Raw genomic sequence first — 25,808 nt, forward strand, 5'->3', positions numbered from 1 at the left:
ACCCCTGAGACACTGTGGGTCATGACACCCCTGAGACACTGCGGGTCAACACACCCCTGAGACACTGTGGGTCATGACACCCCTGTGACACTGTGGGTCATGACACCCCTGAGACACTGTGGGTCATGACACCCCTGAGACACTGCGGGTCAACACACCCCTGAGACACTGTGGGTCATGACACCCCTGTGACACTGTGGGTCATGACACCCCTGAGACACTGTGGGTCATGACACCCCTGAGACACTGTGGGTCATGACACCCCTGTGACACTGTGGGTCATGACACCCCTGAGACACTGTGGGTCATAACACCCCTGAGACACTGTGGGTCATGACACCCCTGAGACACTGTGGGTCATGACACCCGTGAGACACTGCGGGTCAACACACCCCTGAGACACTGCGGGTCATGACACCCCTGAGACACTGTGGGTCATGACACCCCTGAGACACTGTGGGTCATGACACCCCTGAGACACTGCGGGTCATGACACCCCTGAGACACTGTGGGTCATGACACCCCTGAGACACTGCGGGTCATGACACCCGTGAGACACTGCGGGTCAACACACCCCTGAGACACTGCGGGTCATGACACCCCTGAGACACTGTGGGTCATAACACCCCTGAGACACTGTGGGTCATGACACCCCTGTGACACTGTGGGTCATGACACCCCTGAGACACTGTGGGTCATAACACCCCTGAGACACTGTGGGTCATGACACCCCTGAGACACTGTGGGTCATGACACCCGTGAGACACTGCGGGTCAACACACCCCTGAGACACTGCGGGTCATGACACCCCTGAGACACTGTGGGTCATAACACCCCTGAGACACTGTGGGTCATGACACCCCTGAGACACTGTGGGTCATGACACCCGTGAGACACTGCGGGTCAACACACCCCTGAGACACTGCGGGTCATGACACCCCTGAGACACTGTGGGTCATGACACCCGTGAGACACTGCGGGTCAACACACCCCTGAGACACTGCGGGTCATGACACCCCTGAGACACTGCGGGTCATGACACCCCTGAGACACTGCGGGTCATGACACCCCTGAGACACTGTGGGTCATGACACCCCTGAGACACTGCGGGTCATGACACCCCTGAGACACTGTGGGTCATGACACCCCTGAGACACTGTGGGTCATGACACCCCTGAGACACTGGGGGTCATGACACCCGTGAGACACTGCGGGTCAACACACCCCTGAGACACTGCGGGTCATGACACCCCTGAGACACTGTGGGTCATGACACCCGTGAGACACTGCGGGTCAACACACCCCTGAGACACTGCGGGTCATGACACCCCTGAGACACTGTGGGTCATGACACCCCTGAGACACTGTGGGTCATGACACCCCTGAGACACTGCGGGTCATGACACCCCTGAGACACTGCGGGTCATGACACCCCTGAGACACTGTGGGTCATGACACCCCTGAGACACTGCGGGTCATGACACCCCTGAGACACTGCGGGTCATGACACCCCTGAGACACTGCGGGTCATGACACCCCTGAGACACTGTGGGTCATGACACCCGTGAGACACTGTGGGTCATGACACCCCTGAGACACTGTGGGTCATGACACCCCTGAGACACTGTGGGTCATGACACCCCTGAGACACTGCGGGTCATGACACCCCTGAGACACTGCGGGTCATGACACCCCTGAGACACTGCGGGTCATGACACCCCTGAGACACTGCGGGTCATGACACCCCTGAGACACTGTGGGTCATGACACCCGTGAGACACTGTGGGTCATGACACCCCTGAGACACTGTGGGTCATGACACCCCTGAGACACTGTGGGTCATGACACCCCTGAGACACTGTGGGTCATGACACCCCTGAGACACTGTGGGTCATGACACCCCTGAGACACTGTGGGTCATGACACCCCTGAGACACTGCGGGTCATGACACCCCTGAGACACTGCGGGTCATGACACCCCTGAGACACTGCGGGTCATGACACCCCTGAGACACTGCGGGTCATGACACCCCTGAGACACTGCGGGTCATGACACCCCTGAGACACTGCGGGTCATGACACCCCTGAGACACTGCGGGTCATGACACCCCTGAGACACTGCGGGTCATGACACCCCTGAGACACTGCGGGTCATGACACCCCTGAGACACTGCGGGTCATGACACCCCTGAGACACTGCGGGTCATGACACCCCTGAGACACTGTGGGTCATGACACCCCTGAGACACTGTGGGTCATGACACCCCTGAGACACTGCGGGTCATGACACCCCTGAGACACTGCGGGTCATGTCACCCCTGAGACACTGCGGGTCATGACACCCCTGAGACACTGTGGGTCATGACACCCCTGAGACACTGTGGGTCATGACACCCCTGAGACACTGTGGGTCATGACACCCCTGAGACACTGTGGGTCATGACACCCCTGAGACACTGCGGGTCATGACACCCCTGAGACACTGCGGGTCATGACACCCCTGAGACACTGTGGGTCATGACACCCCTGAGACACTGTGGGTCATGACACCCCTGAGACACTGCGGGTCATGACACCCCTGAGACACTGCGGGTCATGACACCCCTGAGACACTGTGGGTCATGACACCCCTGAGACACTGTGGGTCATGACACCCGTGAGACACTGTGGGTCATGACACCCCTGAGACACTGTGGGTCATGACACCCCTGAGACACTGTGGGTCATGACACCCCTGAGACACTGCGGGTCATGACACCCCTGAGACACTGCGGGTCATGACACCCCTGAGACACTGTGGGTCATGACACCCCTGAGACACTGTGGGTCATGACACCCGTGAGACACTGTGGGTCATGACACCCCTGAGACACTGCGGGTCATGACACCCCTGAGACACTGTGGGTCATGACACCCCTGAGACACTGCGGGTCATGACACCCCTGAGACACTGCGGGTCATGACACCCCTGAGACACTGTGGGTCATGACACCCCTGAGACACTGTGGGTCATGACACCCGTGAGACACTGTGGGTCATGACACCCCTGAGACACTGCGGGTCATGACACCCCTGAGACACTGTGGGTCATGACACCCCTGAGACACTGTGGGTCATGACACCCCTGAGACACTGCGGGTCATGACACCCCTGAGACACTGTGGGTCATGACACCCCTGAGACACTGTGGGTCATGACACCCCTGAGACACTGTGGGTCATGACACCCCTGAGACACTGTGGGTCATGACACCCCTGAGACACTGCGGGTCAACACACCCCTGAGACACTGCGGGTCATGACACCCCTGAGACACTGTGGGTCATGACACCCGTGAGACACTGCGGGTCAACACACCCCTGAGACACTGCGGGTCATGACACCCCTGAGACACTGTGGGTCATGACACCCGTGAGACACTGTGGGTCATGACACCCCTGAGACACTGTGGGTCATGACACCCGTGAGACACTGTGGGTCATGACACCCCTGAGACACTGTGGGTCATGACACCCCTGAGACACTGTGGGTCATGACACCCCTGAGACACTGTGGGTCATGACACCCCTGAGACACTGTGGGTCATGACACCCGTGAGACACTGTGGGTCATGACACCCCTGAGACACTGTGGGTCATGACACCCCTGAGACACTGTGGGTCATGACACCCCTGAGACACTGCGGGTCAACACACCCCTGAGACACTGCGGGTCATGACACCCCTGAGACACTGTGGGTCATGACACCCGTGAGACACTGCGGGTCAACACACCCCTGAGACACTGCGGGTCATGACACCCCTGAGACACTGTGGGTCATGACACCCGTGAGACACTGTGGGTCATGACACCCCTGAGACACTGTGGGTCATGACACCCCTGAGACACTGTGGGTCATGACACCCCTGAGACACTGTGGGTCATGACACCCCTGAGACACTGTGGGTCATGACACCCCTGAGACACTGTGGGTCATGACACCCGTGAGACACTGTGGGTCATGACACCCCTGAGACACTGTGGGTCATGACACCCGTGAGACACTGTGGGTCATGACACCCCTGAGACACTGTGGGTCATGACACCCCTGAGACACTGTGGGTCATGACACCCCTGAGACACTGTGGGTCATGACACCCCTGAGACACTGTGGGTCATGACACCCCTGAGACACTGTGGGTCATGACACCCCTGAGACACTGTGGGTCATGACACCCCTGAGACACTGTGGGTCATGACACCCGTGAGACACTGTGGGTCATGACACCCCTGAGACACTGTGGGTCATGACACCCCTGAGACACTGTGGGTCATGACACCCCTGAGACACTGCGGGTCATGACACCCCTGAGACACTGTGGGTCATGACACCCCTGAGACACTGCGGGTCAACACACCCCTGAGACACTGCGGGTCAACACACCCGTGGAGACACCCTTCCGACTATCAGGTACTATTAAAGTCACTAAAACACTAGCAACACAATAGAAAGATAAAAGATTTCCCAGATTTATCCTAGTAAATGTGTCTAAAAACATCTGAATCTGTCCCAATGCAATCGCGTTTTGTTTTTGTTTTTTCTAGTCCGCCGCTATCAATATCCTCAAACACGAATCTTTCATCCTCGCTCAAATTAATGGGGAAATTGTCGTTTTCTCTGTCCAAATAGCACTTTTTGTTGGAGTCTCCCTTAAAAAACAATGTGAAGATGTGAGGAGACATCAACATGTGACCTCATCAACATGTGACGTCATCAACATGTGACGTCATCAACATGTGACGTCATCAACATGTGACCTCATCAACATGTGACGTCATCAACGTGTGACGTCATCAACATGTGACCTCATCAACATGTGACCTCATCAACATGTGACCTCATCAACATGTGACCTCATCAACATGTGACGTCATCAACATGTGACGTCATCGTCTGAGACTTCTGGTACAGGCAGGACTTTTCTGCAGTTGCCAACTTTATCATCCATGTTCTCTACTAAATCCTTTCAGCAAAAATATGGGGAAATGATGAAGTATGACACATAGAATGGAGCTGCTATCCCCCTTTAAATAAGAACATCTCATTTCAGTAGGTCTTTAAAAGGAAAGGCCATGTAACACACTGGTAAAAATGTCCCTGTGACAACTTTTTGCAATGTGTTGCTGCCATTAAATTTTAAGTTATTGATTGTTTGCAAAAAAATAAATGAAGTTTGTCGCTTTGAACATGAAATATCTTGTCTTTGCAGTCTATTTAATTGAATATAAGTTGAAAAGGATTTGCAAATCATTGTATTCACTTTTTATTTAACATTTACACAACGTGACAACTTCTCTGGCTTTGGGTTTTTGTACTTCAGAAAGAACGAGAGGTGCTCAACTAAAGAGAAAAGTGTGATACCAACCGTTTGGACCAGCGATAACAAGCCTTGGTGTGACCACAGCAGTTCAAACCCGGGATGCGGTGACCACCTGAGCGCTTGTAAATCATCCCTTCCCTGCAACACACACACACACACACTAATAATAATAATAATAATAATAATAACACACACACAATAATGATAAGTCAATTATATTTATGGTATAAACATTTACAGTAATTGTGTAAAATCTATTTAAAAAATGTAAATAAAATGTTAGAATGTTGGTCAGATCACAATATAATTTAATAATATATCCACCTTAATCTGTACATATTAAATATTATCTTATTGTATTTTGTATTTTTCTAGATGCTGGCCAGGTAATAAAATAATGGCAAATTTTCTAAATAAAAAATAAAAAAAGATATTGGAAAAACAACCAACCATCCATTTTCTACCAATTGCTCAAATTTTATTGAAATCATACGTGTTGTATATTTTACATATTTATATTTGTTTTAATAATCTCATATTTATAATAATATAGATGTATATTTTCTGCTGGATCTGATCTCTATTTTATGCTGCCTTTTTTTTTGCTGCAGTTACTACATATGCTGTAATATTCTACGTGGTAATTGGGATTTGTTATATATTATTATATGAAAATACAATATAATAATATAATACATCAGTATATATTATATACTGCACATAAAATATGCATATATCTCATATATGTTATATTGGTACTATGGTACATTTTTAGTCTACTTTAGACCTGCATGATCCTTTCCATCCTGACTCTTTCCATCCCTTGTAACTGAGCTACTGTGTGGAACAATTTCCCTTGTGGATCAATAAATGTTGTCTAAGTCTAGAATGTGTGCAAATATTTAACAAACTAACCATGAATAATTATTTTTAAATAAATAGAAATTAAGAAATACACATTTTTTAATATTAACACAATAAAAAAACGAATAAATCTGCAACTAAAACGAAAACAATGATAAAAGGCTTACAGTCCCTTAGGGCCGAGGTCGTGGATGAACGACAGCTGGCTGACGTCGATAAACTCCATCTGATTAAAAAAAAAAAAAAAGGTTTCATCCATTTTCTACCGCTTGTCCCTCTCATATTGTGTCAAATGTGACTCACACTTAAAGCAAATAATGAATGTGCTGCAATGATGCAGAATGTTCTTCTGCATCAAAGTTACACCTTCTGCACACAATGGCTGCTGTTTTTCATTCAATACGCACATAAAATAAGGCCACAAAGCAACATCGGGCAATACGCACATAAAATAAGGCCACAAAACAACATCGGGCAATACGCACATAAAATAAGGCCATAAAACAACATCGGGCAATACGCACATAAAATAAGGCCATAAAACAACATCGGGCAATACGCACATAAAATAAGGCCATAAAACAACATCGGGCAATACGCACATAAAATAAGGACATAAAACAACATCGGGCAATACGCACATAAAATAAGGCCACAAAGCAACATCGGGCAATACGCACATAAAATAAGGCCACAAAACAACATCGGGCAATACGCACATAAAATAAGGCCATAAAACAACATCGGGCAATACGCACATAAAATAAGGCCATAAAACAACATCGGGCAATACGCACATAAAATAAGGCCATAAAACAACATCGGGCAATACGCACATAAAATAAGGCCATAAAACAACATCGGGCAATACGCACATAAAATAAGGCCATAAAACAACATCGGGCAATACGCACATAAAATAAGGCCACAAAACAACATCGGGCAATACGCACATAAAATAAGGCCATAAAACAACATCGGGCAATACGCACATAAAATAAGGCCATAAAACAACATCGGGCAATACGCACATAAAATAAGGCCATAAAACAACATCGGGCAATACGCACATAAAATAAGGCCATAAAACAACATCGGGCAATACGCACATAAAATAAGGCCATAAAACAACATCGGGCAATACGCACATAAAATAAGGCCATAAAACAACATCGGGCAATACGCACATAAAATAAGGCCACAAAACAACATCGGGCAATACGCACATAAAATAAGGCCATAAAACAACATCGGGCAATACGCACATAAAATAAGGCCATAAAACAACATCGGGCAACACGCACATAAAATAAGGCCATAAAACAACATCGGGCAATACGCACATAAAATAAGGCCATAAAACAACATCGGGCAATACGCACATAAAATAAGGCCATAAAACAACATCGGGCAATACGCACATAAAATAAGGCCACAAAACAACATCGGGCAATACGCACATAAAATAAGGCCATAAAACAACATCGGGCAATACGCACATAAAATAAGGCCATAAAACAACATCGGGCAATACGCACATAAAATAAGGCCATAAAACAACATCGGGCAATACGCACATAAAATAAGGCCATAAAACAACATCGGGCAATACGCACATAAAATAAGGCCACAAAACAACATCGGGCAATACGCACATAAAATAAGGCCATAAAACAACATCGGGCAATACGCACATAAAATAAGGCCATAAAACAACATCGGGCAATACGCACATAAAATAAGGCCATAAAACAACATCGGGCAATACGCACATAAAATAAGGCCACAAAACAACATCGGGCAATACGCACATAAAATAAGGCCATAAAACAACATCGGGCAATACGCACATAAAATAAGGCCATAAAACAACATCGGGCAATACGCACATAAAATAAGGCCATAAAACAACATCGGGCAATACGCACATAAAATAAGGCCACAAAACAACATCGGGCAATACGCACATAAAATAAGGCCATAAAACAACATCGGGCAATACGCACATAAAATAAGGCCATAAAACAACATCGGGCAATACGCACATAAAATAAGGCCATAAAGCAACACGCACATAAAATAAGGCCACAAAACAACATCGGGCAATACGCACATAAAATAAGGCCACAAAACAACATCGGGCAATACGCACATAAAATAAGGCCATAAAGCAACACGCACATAAAATAAGGCCACAAAACAACATCGGGCAATACACACATAAAATAAGGCCACAAAGCAACACGCACATAAAATAAGGCCATAAAACAACATCGGGCAATACGCACATAAAATAAGGCCATAAAACAACATCGGGCAATACGCACATAAAATAAGGCCACAAAACAACATCGGGCAATACGCACATAAAATAAGGCCATAAAACAACATCGAGCAATACGCACATAAAATAAGGCCACAAAGCAACATCGGGCAATACGCACATAAAATAAGGCCATAAAACAACATCGGGCAATACGCACATAAAATAAGGACATAAAACAACATCGGGCAATACGCACATAAAATAAGGCCACAAAACAACATCGGGCAACACGCACATAAAATAAGGCCACAAAACAACATCGGGCAATACACACATAAAATAAGGCCACAAAGCAACACGCACATAAAATAAGGCCATAAAACAACATCGGGCAATACACACATAAAATAAGGCCACAAAGCAACAAGCACATAAAATAAGGCCATAAAACAACATCGGGCAATACGCACATAAAATAAGGCCATAAAACAACATCGGGCAATACGCACATAAAATAAGGCCACAAAGCAACATCGGGCAATACGCACATAAAATAAGGCCATAAAACAACATCGGGCAATACGCACATAAAATAAGGCCATAAAACAACATCGGGCAATACGCACATAAAATAAGGCCATAAAACAACATCGGGCAATACGCACATAAAATAAGGCCACAAAACAACATCGGGCAATACGCACATAAAATAAGGCCATAAAACAACATCGGGCAATACGCACATAAAATAAGGCCATAAAACAACATCGGGCAATACGCACATAAAATAAGGCCACAAAACAACATCGGGTAATACGCACATAAAATAAGGCCATAAAGCAACACGCACATAAAATAAGGCCACAAAACAACATCGGGCAATACACACATAAAATAAGGCCACAAAGCAACACGCACATAAAATAAGGCCATAAAACAACATCGGGCAATACGCACATAAAATAAGGCCATAAAACAACATCGGGCAATACGCACATAAAATAAGGCCACAAAACAACATCGGGCAATACGCACATAAAATAAGGCCATAAAACAACATCGAGCAATACGCACATAAAATAAGGCCACAAAGCAACATCGGGCAATACGCACATAAAATAAGGCCATAAAACAACATCGGGCAATACGCACATAAAATAAGGACATAAAACAACATCGGGCAATACGCACATAAAATAAGGCCACAAAACATCGGGCAACACGCACATAAAATAAGGCCACAAAACAACATCGGGCAATACACACATAAAATAAGGCCACAAAGCAACACGCACATAAAATAAGGCCATAAAACAACATCGGGCAATACACACATAAAATAAGGCCACAAAGCAACACGCACATAAAATAAGGCCATAAAACAACATCGGGCAATACGCACATAAAATAAGGCCATAAAACAACATCGGGCAATACGCACATAAAATAAGGCCATAAAACAACATCGGGCAATACGCACATAAAATAAGGCCACAAAACAACATCGGGCAATACGCACATAAAATAAGGCCATAAAACAACATCGGGCAATACGCACATAAAATAAGGCCACAAAACAACATCGGGCAATACGCACATAAAATAAGGCCATAAAACAACATCGGGCAATACGCACATAAAATAAGGCCACAAAACAACATCGGGCAATACACACATAAAATAAGGCCATAAAACAACATCGGGCAATACGCACATAAAATAAGGCCATAAAACAACATCGGGCAATACGCACATAAAATAAGGCCATAAAACAACATCGGGCAATACGCACATAAAATAAGGCCATAAAACAACATCGGGCAATACGCACATAAAATAAGGCCATAAAACAACATCGGGCAATACGCACATAAAATAAGGCCATAAAACAACATCGGGCAATACGCACATAAAATAAGGCCATAAAACAACATCGGGCAATACGCACATAAAATAAGGCCATAAAACAACATCGGGCAATACGCACATAAAACAAGGCCATAAAACAACATCGGGCAATACGCACATAAAATAAGGCCATAAAACAACATCGGGCAATACGCACATAAAATAAGGCCATAAAACAACATCGGGCAATACGCACATAAAATAAGGCCATAAAACAACATCGGGCAATACGCACATAAAATAAGGCCACAAAGCAACATCGGGCAATACGCACATAAAATAAGGCCATAAAACAACATCGGGCAATACGCACATAAAATAAGGCCACAAAACAACATCGGGCAATACGCACATAAAATAAGGCCACAAAACAACATCGGGCAATACGCACATAAAATAAGGCCACAAAACAACATCGGGCAATACGCACATAAAATAAGGCCACAAAACAACATCGGGCAATACGCACATAAAATAAGGCCATAAAACAACATCGGGCAATACGCACATAAAATAAGGCCATAAAACAACATCGGGCAATACGCACATAAAATAAGGCCACAAAACAACATCGGGCAATACGCACATAAAATAAGGCCACAAAACAACATCGGGCAATACGCACATAAAATAAGGCCACAAAACAACATCGGGCAATACGCACATAAAATAAGGCCACAAAACAACATCGGGCAATACGCACATAAAATAAGGCCACAAAACAACATCGGGCAATACGCACATAAAATAAGGCCACAAAACAACATCGGGCAATACGCACATAAAATAAGGCCATAAAACAACATCGGGCAATACGCACATAAAATAAGGCCACAAAACAACATCGGGCAATACGCACATAAAATAAGGCCACAAAGCAACATCGGGCAATACGCACATAAAATAAGGCCATAAAACAACATCGGGCAATACGCACATAAAATAAGGCCATAAAACAACATCGGGCAATACGCACATAAAATAAGGCCATAAAACAACATCGGGCAATACGCACATAAAATAAGGCCATAAAACAACATCGGGCAATACGCACATAAAATAAGGCCATAAAACAACATCGGGCAATACGCACATAAAATAAGGCCACAAAGCAACATCGGGCAATACGCACATAAAATAAGGCCATAAAACAACATCGGGCAATACGCACATAAAATAAGGCCACAAAGCAACATCGGGCAATACGCACATAAAATAAGGCCATAAAACAACATCGGGCAATACGCACATAAAATAAGGCCATAAAACAACATCGGGCAATACGCACATAAAATAAGGCCATAAAGCAACATCGGGCAATACGCACATAAAATAAGGCCATAAAACAACATCGGGCAATACGCACATAAAATAAGGCCATAAAACAACATCGGGCAATACGCACATAAAATAAGGCCATAAAACAACATCGGGCAATGCGCACATAAAATAAGGCCATAAAACAACATCGGGCAATACGCACATAAAATAAGGCCACAAAGCAACATCGGGCAATACGCACATAAAATAAGGCCACAAAGCAACATCGGGCAATACGCACATAAAATAAGGCCACAAAGCAACATCGGGCAATACGCACATAAAATAAGGCCATAAAACAACATCGGGCAATACGCACATAAAATAAGGCCATAAAACAACATCGGGCAATACGCACATAAAATAAGGCCATAAAACAACATCGGGCAATACGCACATAAAATAAGGCCATAAAACAACATCGGGCAATACGCACATAAAATAAGGCCACAAAACAACATCGGGCAATACGCACATAAAATAAGGCCATAAAACAACATCGGGCAATACGCACATAAAATAAGGCCATAAAACAACATCGGGCAATACGCACATAAAATAAGGCCAAAATAACAACATCGGGCAATACGCACATAAAATAAGGCCACAAAACAACATCGGGCAATACGCACATAAAATAAGGCCATAAAACAACATCGGGCAATACGCACATAAAATAAGGCCACAAAACAACATCGGGCAATACGCACATAAAATAAGGCCATAAAACAACATCGAGCAATACGCACATAAAATAAGGCCACAAAGCAACATCGGGCAATACGCACATAAAATAAGGCCATAAAACAACATCGAGCAATACGCACATAAAATAAGGCCACAAAGCAACATCGGGCAATACGCACATAAAATAAGGCCATAAAACAACATCGAGCAATACGCACATAAAATAAGGCCACAAAACAACATCGGGCAATACGCACATAAAATAAGGCCATAAAACAACATCGGGCAATACGCACATAAAATAAGGCCATAAAACAACATCGGGCAATACGCACATAAAATAAGGCCACAAAACAACATCGGGCAATACGCACATAAAATAAGGCCATAAAGCAACACGCACATAAAATAAGGCCACAAAACAACATCGGGCAATACACACATAAAATAAGGCCACAAAGCAACACGCACATAAAATAAGGCCATAAAACAACATCGGGCAATACGCACATAAAATAAGGCCATAAAACAACATCGGGCAATACGCACATAAAATAAGGCCACAAAACAACATCGGGCAATACGCACATAAAATAAGGCCATAAAACAACATCGAGCAATACGCACATAAAATAAGGCCACAAAGCAACATCGGGCAATACGCACATAAAATAAGGCCATAAAACAACATCGGGCAATACGCACATAAAATAAGGACATAAAACAACATCGGGCAATACGCACATAAAATAAGGCCACAAAACAACATCGGGCAACACGCACATAAAATAAGGCCACAAAACAACATCGGGCAATACACACATAAAATAAGGCCACAAAGCAACACGCACATAAAATAAGGCCATAAAACAACATCGGGCAATACACACATAAAATAAGGCCACAAAGCAACACGCACATAAAATAAGGCCATAAAACAACATCGGGCAATACGCACATAAAATAAGGCCATAAAACAACATCGGGCAATACGCACATAAAATAAGGCCATAAAACAACATCGGGCAATACGCACATAAAATAAGGCCACAAAACAACATCGGGCAATACGCACATAAAATAAGGCCATAAAACAACATCGGGCAATACGCACATAAAATAAGGCCATAAAACAACATCGGGCAATACGCACATAAAATAAGGCCACAAAACAACATCGGGCAATACACACATAAAATAAGGCCATAAAACAACATCGGGCAATACGCACATAAAATAAGGCCATAAAACAACATCGGGCAATACGCACATAAAATAAGGCCATAAAACAACATCGGGCAATACGCACATAAAATAAGGCCATAAAACAACATCGGGCAATACGCACATAAAATAAGGCCATAAAACAACATCGGGCAATACGCACATAAAATAAGGCCACAAAGCAACATCGGGCAATACGCACATAAAATAAGGCCATAAAACAACATCGGGCAATACGCACATAAAATAAGGCCATAAAACAACATCGGGCAATACGCACATAAAATAAGGCCATAAAACAACATCGGGCAATACGCACATAAAATAAGGCCACAAAGCAACATCGGGCAATACGCACATAAAATAAGGCCATAAAACAACATCGGGCAATACGCACATAAAATAAGGCCATAAAACAACATCGGGCAATACGCACATAAAATAAGGCCATAAAACAACATCGGGCAATACGCACATAAAATAAGGCCATAAAGCAACATCGGGCAATACGCACATAAAATAAGGCCATAAAACAACATCGGGCAATACGCACATAAAATAAGGCCATAAAACAACATCGGGCAATACGCACATAAAATAAGGCCACAAAACAACATCGGGCAATACGCACATAAAATAAGGCCATAAAACAACATCGGGCAATACGCACATAAAATAAGGCCATAAAACAACATCGGGCAATACGCACATAAAATAAGGCCACAAAACAACATCGGGCAATACGCACATAAAATAAGGCCATAAAACAACATCGGGCAATACGCACATAAAATAAGGCCATAAAACAACATCGGGCAATACGCACATAAAATAAGGCCATAAAACAACATCGGGCAATACGCACATAAAATAAGGCCACAAAGCAACACGCACATAAAATAAGGCCACAAAACAACATCGGCCAAGGTACAGGATGCACTTTCCTAAAGTCTGTTCTGACTAATGCATGCAGCCTTTTTTTGTTTTCTTTGGCATCAGATGACGTTGTTTGAGTCTGACTAATAATTAAACTTGAGTCAACGTTATGACTCAACAGATGTCAATAATAAAAAAACATATCATCATCATCATCATCATCATCATCACTTACAGTGTGGTGGTATTTGCGGTACATGGACATCTTCAGCAGCTTGTTCAAATAGTCCTCTAGTTGTCTCTGCAGAAACACACACACACACACACACACACACACACACACACACACACACACACACACACACACACACACACACACACTTTTGTACACTTGTGACAAAACGGCAGTAGGCAGTAGGAATACCACTAATAAGTTACGATGCTCCCGTATACTAAAGTATTGTCCGATCATTACCTTATAAAATTCGAGGTTCAGACGCATGTTCGTCAAACTAATAATAATAATAACTGCTATAGCAGCCGCAACATTAATACAGCCACAACAACAACTCTTGCTGACCTACTGCCCTCGGTAATGGCACCATTCCCAAAGTATGTGGGCTCTATTGATAACCTCACTAACAACTTTAACGACGCCCTGCGCGAAACCATTGATAACATAGCACCGCTAAAGTTAAAAAAGGCTCCAAAAAAGCGCACCCCGTGGTTTACAGAAGAAACTAGAGCTCAGAAATTATTATGCAGAAAGCTGGAACGCAAATGGCGCACGACTAAACTTGAGGTGCACCATCAAGCATTTAGTGATGGTTTAATAACTTATAAACGCATGCTTACCTTAGCTAAAGCTAATTATTACTCAAATCTCATCCACCGCAATAAAAACGATCCTAAATTTTTGTTTAGTACGGTAGCATCGCTAACCCAACAAGGGACTCCTTCCAGTAGCTCCACCCACTCAGCTGATGACTTTATGCAATTCTTTAGTAAGAAAATTGAAGTCATTAGAAAGGAGATTAAAGACAATGCGTCCCAGCTACAACGGGGTTCTATTAACACTGACACGATTGTATATACGGCGGATACTGCCCTCCAAAATAGTTTCTCTCGTTTTGAGGAAATAACATTAGAGGAATTGTTACAACGTGTAAATGGAATAAAACAGACAACATGTTTACTTGACCCTCTTCCTGGGAAACTGATCAAGTAGCTCTTTGTATTATTAGGTCCATCAGTGCTAAATATTATAAACTTATCACTTTCCTCGGGCACTGTTCCCCTAGCATTCAAAAAAGCGGTTATTCATCCTCTTCTTAAAAGACCTAACCTCGATCCTGACCTCATGGTAAATTACCGACCAGTGTCTCACCTTCCCTTTATTTCAAAAATCCTTGAAAAAATTGTTGCGGAGCAGTTAAATGAACACTTAGCGTCTAACAATCTATGTGAAACCTTTCAATCCGGTTTCAGGGCAAATCACTCCACGGAGACAGCCCTCGCAAAAATGACTAATGATCTATTGCTAACGATGGATTCTGATGCGTCATCTATGTTGCTGCTCCTCGATCTTAGCGCTGCTTTCGATACCGTCGATCATAATATTTTATTAGAACGTATCAAAACACGAATTGGTATGTCAGACTTAGCCCTGTCTTGGTTTAACTCTTATCTTACTGATAGGATGCAGTGTGTCTCCCATAACAATGTGACCTCGGACTACGTTAAGGTAACGTGTGGAGTTCCCCAGGGTTCGGTCCTTGGCCCTGCACTCTTCAGCATCTACATGCTGCCGCTAGGTGACATCATACGCAAATACGGTGTTAGCTTTCACTGTTATGCTGATGACACCCAACTCTACATGCCCCTAAAGCTGACCAACACGCCGGATTGTAGTCAGCTGGAGGCGTGTCTTAATGAAATTAAACAATGGATGTCCGCTAACTTTTTGCAACTCAACGCCAAAAAAACGGAAATGCTGATTATCGGTCCTTCTAGACACCGAACTCTATTTAATAATACAACTCTAACATATGACAACCAAACAATTAAACAAGGCGACACGGTAAAGAATCTGGGTATTATCTTCGACCCAACTCTCTCCTTTGAAGCACACATTAAAAGCGTTACTAAAACGGCCTTCTTTCATCTCCGTAATATCGCTAAAATTCGCTCCATTCGGTCCACTAAAGACGCTGAGATCATTATCCATGCGTTTGTTACGTCTCGCCTCGACTACTGTAACGTATTATTTTCGGGTCTCCCCATGTCTAGCATTAAAAGATTACAGTTGGTACAAAATGCGGCTGCTAGACTTTTGACAAGAACAAGAAAGTTTGATCACATTACGCCTGTACTGTATATACTTTTATATACATATATACATACATATATACCTATACTGTATATACCTTTATATACATATATACATACATATATACCTATACTGTATATACCTTTATATACATATATACATACATATATACCTATACTGTATATACCTTTATATACATATATACATACATATATACCTATACTGTATATACCTTTATATACATACATATATACCTATACTGTATATACCTTTATATACATATATACATACATATATACCTATACTGTATATACCTTTATATACATATATACATACATATACACCTATACTGGCTCACCTGCACTGGCTTCCTGTGCACTTAAGATGTGACTTTAAGGTTTTACTACTTACGTATAAAATACTACACGGTCTAGCTCCATCCTATCTTGCCGATTGTATTGTACCATATGTCCCGGCAAGAAATCTGCGTTCAAAGGACTCCGGCTTGTTAGTGATTCTCAAAGCCCAAAAAAAGTCTGCGGGCTATAGAGCGTTTTCCGTTCGGGCTCCAGTACTCTGGAATGCCCTCCCGGTAACAGTTCGAGATGCCACCTCAGTAGAAGCATTTAAGTCTCACCTTAAAACTCATTTGTATACTCTAGCCTTTAAATAGACTCCCTTTTTAGACCAGTTGATCTGCTGTTTCTTTTCTTTTTCTTCTATGTCCCACTCTCCCCTGTGGAGGGGGTCCGGTCCGATCCGGTGGCCATGTACTGCTTGCCTGTGTATCGGCTGGGGACATCTCTGCGCTGCTGATCCGCCTCGACATCTCTGCGCTGCTGAGCCGCCTCCGCTTGGGATGGTTTCCTGCTGGCTCCGCTGTGAACGGGACTCTCGCTGCTGAGTTGGACCCGCTTTGGACTGGACTCTCGCGACTGTGTTGGATCCATTGTGGATTGAACTTTCACAGTATCATGTTAGACCCGCTCGACATCCATTGCTTTCCTCCTCTCTAAGGTTCTCATAATCATTATTGTCACTGACGTCCCACTGGATCATTATTGTCACCAATGTCCCACTGGGTGTGAGTTTTCCTTGCCCTTATGTGGGCCTACCGAGGATGTCGTGGTGGTTTGTGCAGCCCTTTGAGACACTAGTGATTTAGGGCTATATAAGTAAACATTGATTGATTGATTGAATTATAATCGTACAAAAGCCAAAAGCAGTGAAGTTGTCACGTTGTGTAAATGCTAAATAAAAAGAGAATACAATGATTTGCAAATCTTTTTCAACTTATATTCAATTGAATAGACTGCAAAGACAAGATACTTTATAACGTTAGAACTAGAAAACTTTGTTTTTGTATTGCAAATATTAGCTCATTTTGAATTTTACTTGATTTGCAATTTAAAACTCTACTATGCAAAGCCAAAGCCATTTATCAACAACACCCAGAAACGCCGCCCGGCTTTGCTGGGCCCGAACTCATCTGGGACGGACTGATGCAAAGTGGAAAAGTGTTCTGTGGTCTGACGAGTCCACATTTCAAATTGTTTTTTGGAAACTGTGGACGTGGTGTCCTCTGAACCAAAGCAAAGTGTAAAAGCCAGCATGTGTGATGGTATGGGGGTGTATTAGTGGCCAAGGCATGGGTAACTTACACATCTGTGAAGGCACCATTAATGCTGAAAGGTACATACTGCTTTTGGAGCAACATCCAAGCGACGTTATCATGGACGCCCCTGCTTATTTCAGCAAGACAATGCCAAGCCAGGTGGCTTCATAGTAAAAGAGTGCGGGTGTCATGATCTGTGGTCTGGATCATATTTTATGTTATCTTCTGTTTAAGACTCCATTAGTTCCTGTTTGCACTTCCTTGTTTGTTTTGTCACCATGGCGACTCATTAGTTTTCACCTGTCTCATATGTTGGGGACATACACCTGTTCTAATGAGGAGACTACTATTCAAGCCTGAGGCTGCCAGTTAGTCGGCCCGGCGACATTGTTTGTTTCACGCGTTAGTTACCATAGTTCTTGATGATAGTTTTATGCTGCGAGGATTGTTTTCCCGGGAAGCAAACGGACCAGACCTTGGCTTGAAGGTAGGAACATGTTTTCATCTCACGGCGAGGCACAAACTTGGCGCAGGGAAGAAAACTAACACTTGAACGTAAAACAAACAACACTTACTGTGGTCAGAAAAGAGCAGCATGAACAATGGATGAGGAGAGCATGAAATGAATATCAAGCATGAAACTATCATCAAGAACTATGGTAACTAACGCGTCAAACAAACAATGTCGCCGGGCCGACTTACTGGCAGCGTCAGGCTTAAATAGTAGTCTCCTCATTAGAACAGGTGTGTGTCCCCAACATATGAGACAGGTGAAAACTAATGAGTCGCCATGGTGACAAAACAAACAAGGAAGTGCAAACAGGAACTAATGGAGTCTTAAACAGAAGATAACATAAAACAGGACCCAGACCGCAGATCATGACACCGCAGTCTTTGAAGCCACGCTGTTGTAACACGTGGCTCGGCATTGTCTTGCTGAAATAAGCAGGGGCGTCCATGATGACAACATATGTTGCTCCAAAAGCTGTATGTACCTTTCAGCATTAATGGTGCCTTCACAGTGTAAGTTACCCATGCCTTGGGCACTAATACACCCCCATACCATCACACATGTGTCAGTTACTAATACACCCCCATACCATCACACATGTGTCAGTTACTAATACACCCCCATACCATCACACATGTGTCAGTTACTAATACACCCCCATACCATCACACATGTGTAAGTTACCCATGTCTTGGGCACTAATACACCCCCATACCATCACACATGTGTCAGTTACTAATACACCCCCATACCATCACACATGTGTCAGTTACTAATACACCCCCATACCATCACACATGTGTCAGTTACTAATACACCCCCATACCATCACACATGTGTCAGTTACTAATACACCCCCATACCATCACACATGTGTCAGTTACTAATACACCCCCATACCATCACACATGTGTCAGTTACTAATACACCCCCATACTATCACACATGTGTCAGTTACTAATACACCCCCATACCATCACACATGTGTCAGTTACTAATACACCCCCATACCATCACACATGTGTCAGTTACTAATACACCCCCATACCATCACACGTGTCAGTTACTAATACACCCCCATACCATCACACATGTGTCAGTTACTAATACACCCCCATACCATCACACGTGTGTCAGTTACTAATACACCCCCATACCATCACACATGTGTCAGTTACTAATACACCCCCATACCATCACACGTGTCAGTTACTAATACACCCCCATACCATCACACATGTGTCAGTTACTAATACACCCCCATACCATCACACATGTGTCAGTTACTAATACACCCCCATACCATCACACGTGTCAGTTACTAATACACCCCCATACCATCACACATGTGTCAGTTACTAATACACCCCCATACCATCACACATGTGTCAGTTACTAATACACCCCCATACCATCACACATGTGTCAGTTACTAATACACCCCCATACCATCACACATGTGTCAGTTACTAATACACCCCCATACCATCACACATGTGTCAGTTACTAATACACCCCCATACCGTCACACGTGTCAGTTACTAATACACCCCCATACCATCACACATGTGTCAGTTACTAATACACCCCCATACCATCACACATGTGTCAGTTACTAATACACCCCCATACCATCACACATGTGTCAGTTACTAATACACCCCCATACCGTCACACATGTGTCAGTTACTAATACACCCCCATACCATCACACATGTGTCAGTTACTAATACACCCCCATACCATCACACATGTGTCAGTTACTAATACACCCCCATACCGTCACACATGTGTCAGTTACTAATACACCCCCATACCATCACACATGTGTCAGTTACTAATACACCCCCATACCATCACACATGTGTCAGTTACTAATACACCCCCATACCATCACACATGTGTCAGTTACTAATACACCCCCATACCATCACACATGTGTCAGTTACTAATACACCCCCATACCATCACACATGTGTCAGTTACTAATACACCCCCATACCATCACACATGTGTCAGTTACTAATACACCCCCATACCATCACACATGTGTCAGTTACTAATACACCCCCATACTATCACACATGTGTCAGTTACTAATACACCCCCATACCATCACACATGTGTCAGTTACTAATACACCCCCATACCATCACACATGTGTCAGTTACTAATACACCCCCATACCATCACACGTGTCAGTTACTAATACACCCCCATACCATCACACATGTGTCAGTTACTAATACACCCCCATACCATCACACGTGTGTCAGTTACTAATACACCCCCATACCATCACACATGTGTCAGTTACTAATACACCCCCATACCATCACACGTGTCAGTTACTAATACACCCCCATACCATCACACATGTGTCAGTTACTAATACACCCCCATACCATCACACATGTGTCAGTTACTAATACACCCCCATACCGTCACACATGTGTCAGTTACTAATACACCCCCATACCATCACACATGTGTCAGTTACTAATACACCCCCATACCATCACACATGTGTCAGTTACTAATACACCCCCATACCATCACACATGTGTCAGTTACTAATACACCCCCATACCATCACACATGTGTCAGTTACTAATACACCCCCATACCATCACACATGTGTCAGTTACTAATACACCCCCATACCATCACACATGCTGCCTAGAACACTTTGCGCCTAGAACAATCTGGATGGTTCTTTTCTCCTTTGGTCCGGAGGACACCAAATCCACGGTTTCCAAAAAACAATTTGAAATGTGGACTCATCAGACTACAGAACACTTTTATACTTTGCATCAGTCCGTCTTCGATGAGCTCGGGCCCAGCGAAGCCGACGCCTTATCTGGGTGTTGTTGATAAATGGCTTTGGCTTTGCATAGTAGAGTTTTAAATTGCAAATCAAGTAAAATTCAAAATGCGCCAATATTTGCAATACAATAGCAAAGTTTTCTAGTTCTAACGTTATAAAGTATCTTGTTTTTGCAGTCTATTCAATTGAAAATAAGTTGAAAAGGATTTGCAAATCATTGTATTCTGTTTTTATTTACCATTTACACAGCGTGACAACTTCACTGCTTTTGGGGTTTGTATATCATTATCCCCCTGCTCACTCCTGAATGACACTCTCAGGGGTGTTCATTTATTCAACAACATGCAGACAAGCAGCACATATCTTCCAGTGGTTTCATCAAAACTGATCAACATTAGTGCAATTTTGCGAAAGAAAATAAGGTAAAAACAAGCAAAACATGAATTAATTCACGTCCACGGATGCAGACCACCACAACGTATGCAATCTATTTTTCTTTTGGAAAGGATGGCGAATAAAGCAAGCAAACATTGTAAATGTGGTGTGGAACGGTAGAACAGGTTTGATCGAGTCAAACAGAGAACAATGACAGCTATGACAAACACTGGCCTATTTAGTATTTATTATTTAAAGTTAAAGTAACCATCTAGAAGAAACTCATGCTGTCTTCAACTTGAAGTGGAGTGGTAATTGCTTTTTTGTTTTTTTAGCGACACCTAAATAAAAGAATGTATAATACTAAAAGCACGATGCAGTAAGTTGAATGATGCGGACACGTTTGTTACTGGATACTTTCTAATAGGCGGGCCTTGTATGTGCAGCTAACATGCAACTATACTTGTTTATGTCTTACATTGCACAGATTATTACCTACGTCTAGCTTGCGTGCTATCGTGTGCTTAGCTGTGGTGTAGCTACTCGCTCCTAGTAGCCTGGAATGTTTACCTTTTGTAGAAATGGAGCGGTTATTGGAGGACAATGAGGTGTTAACTGGCAGGTGCAGCTTTGCACAAGTAAACACGCTGCGATACTTGCTTGCATTGCACATGATATCACAAGCACATATTGTCCATACTTGTTTTCCTGATGATATCGGGCCCACATCTGATATCAATATCGGCTCAGGACACCCCTAATTGTAGAAAATCAGGAAATAGTAAAGTATGCTTATTTTTTATAAATAGGCAACCAAAATATGAGAAACTGCCCTCATTGATTCAACCGGCAAGTATTTGTAGTCTCACACTCGTACAAACCCTGTTTCCATATGAGTTGGGAAATGGTGTTAGATGTAAATATAAACAGAATACAATGATTTGCAAATCCTTTTCAAGCCATATTCAGTTGAATATGCTACAAAGACAACATATTTCATGTTCAAACTCATAAACAATTTTTTTTGTGTGCAAATAATCATTAACTTTAGAATTTTATGCCAGCAACACGTGACAAAGAAGTTGGGAAAGGTGGAAATAAATACTGATAAAGTTGAGGAATGCTCATCAAACACTTATTTGGAACATCCCACAGGTGTGCAGGCTAATTGGGAACAGGTGGGTGCCATGATTGGCTATAAAAACCGCTTCCCACAAGAAAGGATGGGGCGAGGTACACCCCTTTGTCCACAACTGCGTGAGCAAATAGTCAAACCGTTTAAGAACAACCTTTCTCAAAGTGACATTGCAAGAAATTGAGGGATTTCAACATCTACGCTCCATAATATCATCAAAAGGTTCAGAGAATCTGGAGAAATCACTCCACGTAAGCGGCATGGCCGGAAACCAACATTGAATGACCGTGACCTTCCATCCCTCAGACGGCACTGTATCAAAAAACCACATCAATCTCTAAAGGATATCACCACTTGGGCTCAGGAACACTTCAAAAAACCACTGTCACTAAATACAGTTGGTCGCTACATCTGTAAGTGCAAGTTAAAGCTCTACTTTAGCTCGGTTGGTAGAGTGGCCTTGCCAGCAACTTGAGGGTTGCAGGTTCGATTCCCGCTTGTGCCATCCTAGTTACTGCTGTTGTGTCCTTGGGCAAGACACTTTACCCACCTGCTCCCAGTGCCACCCACACTGGTTTAAATGTAACTTAGATATTGGGTGTCACTATGTAAAGTGCTTTGAGTCACTTGAGAAAAGCGCTACATAAATATAATTCACTTCACTTCACTACTATGCAGAGTGAAAGCCATTTATCAACAACATCCAGAAACGCCGTCGGCTTCTCTGGGCCCGAGATCATCTAAGATGGACTGATGCAAAGTGGAAAAGTGTTCTGTGGTCTGACGAGTCCACATTTCAAATTGTTTTTGGAAATATTGGACATTGTGTCATCCGGACCAAAGGGGAAGCAAACCATCCAGACTGTTATTGACACAAAGTGTAAAAGCCAGCATGTGTGATGGTATGGGGGTGTATTAGTGCCCAAGGCATGGGTAACTTACACATATGTGAAGGCACCATTAATGCTGAAAGGTACATAAAGCTTTTGGAACATCATATGCTGCCATCTAAGCGCCGTCTTTTTCATGGACGCCCCTGCTTATTTCAGCAAGACAATGCCAAGCCACATTCAGCACGTGTTACAACGGCGTGGCTTTGTAAAAAAAAAAAGTGCGGGTACTTTCCTGGCCCGCCTGCAGTCCAGACCTGTCTCCCATGGAAAATGTGTGGCGCATTATGAAGCGTAAAATAGGACAGCGGAGACCCCGGACTGTTGAAGGACTGAAGCTCTACATAAAACAAGAATGGGAAAGAATTCCACTTTCAAAGCTTCAACAATTAGTTTCCTCAGTTCCCAAACGTTTATTGAGTGTTGTTAAAAGAAAAGGTGATGTAACACAGTGGTGAACATGCCCTTTCCCAACTACTTTGGCATGTGTTGCAGCCATGAAATTCTAAGTTAATTATTATTTGCAAAAAAAAATAAGTTTATGAGTTTGAACATCAAATATGTTGTCTTTGTAGCATATTCAACTGAATATGGCTTGAAAAGGATTTGCAAATCATTGTATTCTGTTTATATTTACATCTAACACAATTTCCCAACTCATATGGAAACAGGGTTTGTATGTTTAAAAACATCATGACTACTATAGTAACTGCAAAGTTACTATAGTATCGCACATGATATCACACATTTGACATGCAAGCACATATTATCCATACTTGTTTTCCTGATGATATCAAACCGACATGCGATATCAATATCGGATCAGGACATCCCTAATTGTAGACAAACAGAAAATAATACAGCATGCTTTTTTTGTTTACATGTAAACATGTTTTTTTTACATAGGCAACCAAAATAGGAGAAACTTCCCTCATGAATTGAACTGGTAGGTAATTGCAATCTCACACTTGTATTATTTTAACACACCACGACTACTTTAGTAACTACAAAGTTTTAGTAGAAATGTTGATGGGCCTGTTGTCTGTGCTGTGAACTTCTGGCTTCATTGAAGCTAATAAACTAGCTTGAAATACTTGATAATATCATTTTATTATAGTTTCAGGGCAAATCACTCTAGGGCAGGGGTGTCAGACACATTTTAGATGGGGGGGGGGGGGGCACATGGAGACAAATCTACTCCCAAGTGGGCCGGACTGCTAAACTCATGGCATGAAAACTTAAAAATAAAGACAACTTTAGATTGTTTTCTTTGTGTAAAAATAGAACAAGCACATTCTGAAAATAACTTTAATTTTACACTTACATGATGCTGTTGATTGTATTCTATCTTTATTTGTCGTTATTTATACTTTCTGAATAAATTATGTGAAAATGTTCATCAGTCAACTGGTTGGGTGTTCATTTTTAATTTATCAATATAAAAAATAGTATTAAAATCAAATGACAGGATGTTATTTATATAGTTTGATTATTTTCATTGACATCATGTCTGTTTTGTTTTCACATTTGTAGCATCATCTACAGATACAAATAATTACTATTGCGACATCTGGTGGACACATTTAGAACAGCAGTTTTTTTCATTCAAACATTGTGTCTCA

General features: G+C 42.9%; 1 protein-coding gene across 3 annotated transcripts in view; it reads right to left on the minus strand.

Moving 5' to 3' along the window:
• Positions 1 to 25,808, minus strand: part of pld1a (phospholipase D1a) — a 110,902-nt gene that overhangs the window by 56,762 nt on the left and 28,332 nt on the right. For 2 of the 3 annotated variants that reach the window (XM_061896351.1, XM_061896349.1), the window contains exons 6-8: positions 14,740 to 14,805; positions 6,391 to 6,449; positions 5,405 to 5,497 (exon numbers count right to left, since the gene is read on the minus strand). In XM_061896351.1, the coding sequence (XP_061752335.1) occupies positions 5,405 to 5,497; positions 6,391 to 6,449; positions 14,740 to 14,805 (218 nt within the window). Of the gene's footprint in view, positions 1 to 5,404; positions 5,498 to 6,390; positions 6,450 to 14,739; positions 14,806 to 22,861; positions 22,919 to 25,808 lie in introns of all 3 variants that reach the window. The other variant, XM_061896350.1, reaches the window with a different exon arrangement.

The sequence above is a fragment of the Nerophis ophidion genome, linkage group LG03 (assembly GCF_033978795.1).
Source record: "Nerophis ophidion isolate RoL-2023_Sa linkage group LG03, RoL_Noph_v1.0, whole genome shotgun sequence".
Classification (NCBI taxonomy): domain Eukaryota; kingdom Metazoa; phylum Chordata; class Actinopteri; order Syngnathiformes; family Syngnathidae; genus Nerophis; species Nerophis ophidion.